The sequence below is a fragment of the Nematolebias whitei genome, chromosome 23 (assembly GCF_014905685.2).
Source record: "Nematolebias whitei isolate Nwh7 chromosome 23, NemWhi1, whole genome shotgun sequence".
In the NCBI taxonomy this organism is placed as follows: Eukaryota; Metazoa; Chordata; class Actinopteri; order Cyprinodontiformes; family Rivulidae; genus Nematolebias; species Nematolebias whitei.
The window spans coordinates 2,811,889-2,817,206 of NC_056520.1; the positions used below are offsets into that span (position 1 = coordinate 2,811,889).

Sequence of the window (5,318 nt, forward strand, 5' to 3'; positions counted from 1 at the left end):
GCTAAACATGCTAGTAGATGTAGCTAAATATGTTAGTAGATGTAGCTAAACATGCTAGTAGATGTAGCTAAACATGCTAGTAGATGTAGCTAAACATGCTAGTAGATGTAGCTAAACATGCTAGTAGATGTAGCTAAATATGCTAGTAGATGTAGCTAAATATGCTAGTAGGTGTAGCTAAACATGCTAGTAGGTGTAGCTAAACATGCTAGTAGATGTAGCTAAACATGCTAGTAGATGTAGCTAAACATGCTAGTAGATGTAGCTAAATATGCAACTAGGTATAGCTAAAGATGCTAGTAGATGTAGCCAAACATGCTAGTAGATGTAGCTAAATATGCTAGTAGATGTAGCTAAACATGCTAGTAGATGTAGCTAAACATGCTAGTAGATGTAATCTTCAGCCACTTCTTCAGCTTGTCTTCCACTCCTCGTCCTCAGCAGCAGCGGTGTGATTATATTGTCCTGTTTGAGCTCTGACAGGTGGTGTTCCTACATGTTTAATTTAAACTTACAGTGCTCGTTGAAACTACATTAGCTCGTACTGTTCCACATAAACAAACGCCGGTTCTGTTCCGCACGCCCATAATTCGCACGAGGCTGTTTGGGGCCTAGGAATAAGGTGGATCAAGAACTTGACCGTTGTTGTTTCCAAAGTCATAGTTCTCTGCTGGACTAAAGTGCCCGATGTTTGAAAGGAGAAAAAAGTGTTTTTATTGAACGCAGGGTAAGAAAACAGAAAGAAGCTCCTGTTTTACGCCTGAACTTGTTCAGATGTGACGTTTCATTCCCTGGCAAACAGGAAATGGCCAGAGAGGTGATGCGTTTACGTCCGATCTCAGTGATTCCTGCGTCCAGTCGGCTCATCGGCGGCTCTGCTTCACGCAGGTAGGTCAGAGGTTTGTTCAGAACTCGAGCCCTTTTACCTCCCTGCTGATGTAAACGCACCGTCATCGGCAGCTGTGCAACAAATTGTTTGTCCTCCTATTTAGTCCTGAGAACCACCAACGAGATGTTATTAATTATATAAATATGACATATTTCCCGTACAAAATGTGCTCGGTGCAGTAAAACGTCACAGAGCTCCACTTGAAGCTTCTGTTTACACAACAGGAAGTGGCCCATCAGATATTTCCAGCTCGTGAACGATTTGACTCGACGTTTTCTTCAGAGATGGATTTAAGAAAAGCCGACCCAAATAGCTAATTATGAGCTCGAGCAGCTGCGGTTGATCTTCCTTAAATCCAGAGAAAGCACAAGAAGCTACTAAAAGGAACGAGTCGGCTCATTTGACCTCCTTCAGATCTTTAGATCTGTTACAACCTTTACTGCTCCTTTCACTTTTTGTTCTGCTTCAGCTGCTTTCAGCAGTTTTTCAGCTGTTTTGTGCTCCTTTTAGATTCTTTCTGCTAACCAAAACATTTTTAAGTGTCTTCTAACCTATTTCTGCTAATTTCAGCTTGTTATGCTCCCTTCAGTTTATTTCTGCAAGTTTTGGCTTATTCCTGCTATTTCAGCTACTATTTAGCCATTTTTATGCTAATTTTAGCCTTTTCAGCTAATTCCACATTTTTTTTACACTAATTTAACTTTTTTCAACCTAATTCAGCTTCACTGGGCAACATGCTCTTTCTGCTTTCTTCTGTTAATTTAAGCTTGTTCTACATTTCCAGCTACCTTTTTAGCATTTTTAGCTACTTTCAGCTGTTTTCAAACAAATTAAAGTTTTTCATGGTAATCTTTGCTAATTTTAGCCTGATTAACTTTTCTCTGCTAATTTCATCTTGTTTTATTGACCTTTATTTAACCAGGCAAACACTGAGATCCCAGATCTCTTCTGTAAGACAGGTCAAGAACCTGAAGGGAGACTAACATGTTTTTGGTCTGTGGGAAGAAACCGGAGTACCTGGAGAAAACCCACGCAAGCACGAGAAAAACACGCAAACCCCACATAGAAAGACCCCAAGTCCAAATGGGGATTGAACCCTGGACCTTCTTGCTGTGAGGCAACAGTACTAACCACTGAGCCATCATGCTGCCAATTTCAGCTACTATTTAGCTGTTTATGTGCTAAATTTAGCTTTCTCAGCTTAATCCACATTTTCTTTAGCTCATTCAATTCAATTCAAAAATACTTTATTAATCCCCAAGGTAAATTAAGTGTCGTTGTAGCTCGTTATCCTCGTTTCATTAAGAGATGTTATAGATGCTGATGGCTGTAGACTGGAAGGATCTCTTGTAAAGGTCCATCCCTCAGTGGATCTGAAGAAACTAGCCGCAGATGTTGTCCGATCCATCCACCCAGACTTGGCTGGCCTCTCGGTTCCCCCGGGCTGCAGGACCGCCCGAATGCTGGGGAGAACTCCTCCCAGAGCGATGGCCACGCCTCCCAGCAGCCTGCCGAGCTTCTTGTCTCTGCGGACAGCCGGCTGCAGGTGTCGGGGGACCATCTTGTTCTTCTGCTGTCATGAGCCATGTTTCCTGCTAGTCGGTGTCAGTGGTCAGGCACTCGAGCACAGCCGGCAAGGAGACGGGAATGCATCTACGGTGCCTCCTTTTCAACTCATTTGAGATTTGGGGCTGTAGCTGAGATATTATTTAAGCTTTTGAGATGTTAATCAGCTGCTCCCATTTGTAAAAAACAACCTTGTTGCCATGGTTACGCATCATAGCAAATGTCCAAAAGTAAAGAAGTTTCAGTAAAAATCCTTCCAGCTGCTCAACATCTGACACCAGAGGAGACGATCATCCAAAAAATGTGAAAAATCTCAGAATGAAAGTGACAGAGCTGCTCCGACATGCAGCCACCTGGAGCGGTCAGTTCTAGAATTTCAGCTCCTTCCACTTCATTCTGGTAGTTTAAGCTTCTTTTTGCCTTTTCATCTACTTTTCAGCGCCTTTTTTTTTCTAATTTCAGCTTCTTTTTAGCTAATTTTGTAACTTTTGTGCTCATTTCCACTTTTTCAAACCTAATTCAGCATATATGTGTTCTTTCTTCTGCCAACTGTGGCTTGTTCTTCCATTTCAGCATGTTTTTAGCTAATTTCAGCTGTTTTTCAGCAATAAGCATTCACACTGCATTTTTACAAGAAATATTCTCTAGTGAGATTTCAAATGACCCTGAGCGTTTGGAAACGTGTTCCTCTGCAGGTTCGTCGACTACAACCCTCATCTTCTCCCGGTCCTACCCGCTCCTCCTCCCGCCGCCCTTCCACCTCCTGCGGGGAACCCGTAAGAACGCCGTTCACACAGCCGAGCGTCTCCTCGGCTCCCAGGTGATCCGTGTTTCAACTCTCCACAGGCGCCCACTGGTCCAGCGTGGAGCAGCTCTGGTCTCCCATAGCAACGCCACCAGGCAGGTCAGTTCAACAAACAGCTGGCGCCTCAGAGGAACACCGTCGACACGTTGCTGATAAATTCATGTTTACCTGAAGGAAGCAGCTCCCGGGCTATAAATAGGAACAAACGTTCACATTTGGGCTCGGACCCTAAAAATATTAGCAAAGCTTAAAGAGGGGAAGTGCTGAAGATAAACGAAACATAAAAGTAATGAATGAGAGCTGAAGTTCCTTCCAGCAGCAGCTTCCTGCGTGCCGGATCGTTAACTCACACGGCTTATTTTTGTCTTTGAAAAGAAAACGTTCAATTCTGCTTCTTCTGTCTTCGTGCTCCACGATGAGCAAGAACCAGCTCAACTGTGACGTCCGATAGGACTTCATTAAAACGTGTCTCTTGTTCCCAAAGAACGATCCTTGTAACTGAATATTAAAATACTTCAATGTAAAGTAAGACATTAGAAGTTCTATTTAATTAATAATGGATCAAACATTCATCATCTCGTAGTGTAGCAAAGAGACATTTAACCTGAAGCAGCAACTTAAAGATTAAAGTTGTTGTAAAGGTTTTAAATGCACTCAGTGACAGAGAAAAGGTGCGTGCAAGCAGCGACTCTGTAGGAAAAACAGTCGTGTCCTCGTAGGCTTCAAGTCGGCCGACCTCGGGATTCAGTGGATTGGCTCAGAGCGGTCACTGGTCGGCTCCCCTGTGTTTAAACCATGGGATGATCAGGAGACCTGGCTGGTTAGTGCAGTGGTTCCTAACACTGGTCCTTGCGGAACACCATCCCTCATGTTTTAGTTGATTCATGCACAGTCCATTACTGCGCCAGGTCCGCTGCACGAACCCTACCCCCAACCCAGGCCTCCAGCTACGCCCTCCGTCCACCGAGGGTTTCGAGTATGGAGAGTATTATGTGGGCGATGGGTCCAGGGTTCCTGTCAGAGGCCGGGGCTAGGTGCAGGGTCACAGGGTGGGGTTATGGTTTGACGACAGTCAGTGGGCTCGGTTTAGAGAGAGGGGTCCCAGGTTAAGTTTGGGGTCAGAGGTCAGGACTTTAGGTTTAGGTGACGCACCTGCTCACGTTCTGCAGAAGTCTGTTAATCACCACTAATGAAAGTCAGGTGCGTCGGAGCAGAGAAACATCTCAAACATGCTGTGGAGAACGTTTCCTTCTGGGTGCTGAACATTTTTGTGTCATCGAGTTTCTATTGAGAGCAACTTCCTTTAAAGTGTGTGACGAAAGAAAGAGAAGCACAGACACTTGTTTTATGTTCATCAGTGAAGCTGCTCCATCTCTTCCAGACCCCCCCTGGGAGCTTCAGCTGGAGGCAGCCCACAGGTCTGCCATGAACGAGGGTGGAGGCTCGACTCGAGCTGGACAGGCCTGCTGGGGTCAGAGGCACATTCAGTGCAATATTAATGTATTATTTATTAATCTGGAGAAGAACACTTCATTACATTATTATGTTATCCCTCCACCCACATGATTCAGTTCTAACTCGATACCTTCATATTTTTACTTGTTGAATTATACATGTTTTTTATTCATAAAGCAAATTAGGTCAGTATTTATTGTTTTGTTCCAATAAAACTCGACTGAACTGTGAAATTCTTCTGTAAAGCAAAGAAATCCCCCCCCCCCCCCCCCCCGTGTCTCCGACAAAGAACCAACCGAAGTTTTGTGTTTTGAGAAAATTCAGCTTTTAATTTGTCCGTGCCGTTCAAGGACCAGGTTTTACTCCAACATCAGCTAAAGAAATCACATTTCCTGCAAAAATGCGACGTGAACGCTTATTGCAGAAGAGCTTGCTAAATAAAAACAGCTGAAATGAGCTAAAAACATGATGAAATGGAAAACAAGCCTAAATTCGCAGAACAAACTCATATTTACTGAATTTTGTTTAAATAAGCAGAAAGAAAGTGGAAAGAGCTGAAATAAGATTAAAAAAATGTGGCATGAGTTGAAAGAGCAGAAAACA

At 43.6% G+C, this 5,318-nt stretch overlaps 1 protein-coding gene across 1 annotated transcript in view; it reads left to right on the plus strand.

Moving 5' to 3' along the window:
• cfap221 (cilia and flagella associated protein 221) overlaps positions 1-4,294 on the plus strand; it is a 39,519-nt gene extending 35,225 nt beyond the window's left edge. The window contains exons 22-23 of the mRNA XM_037696730.1: positions 3,151-3,359; positions 4,169-4,294. Coding sequence (XP_037552658.1) covers positions 3,151-3,359; positions 4,169-4,294 — 335 coding nt within the window. The remainder of the gene's footprint in view (positions 1-3,150; positions 3,360-4,168) is intronic.
• Positions 4,295-5,318: the final 1,024 nt, after the last annotated feature.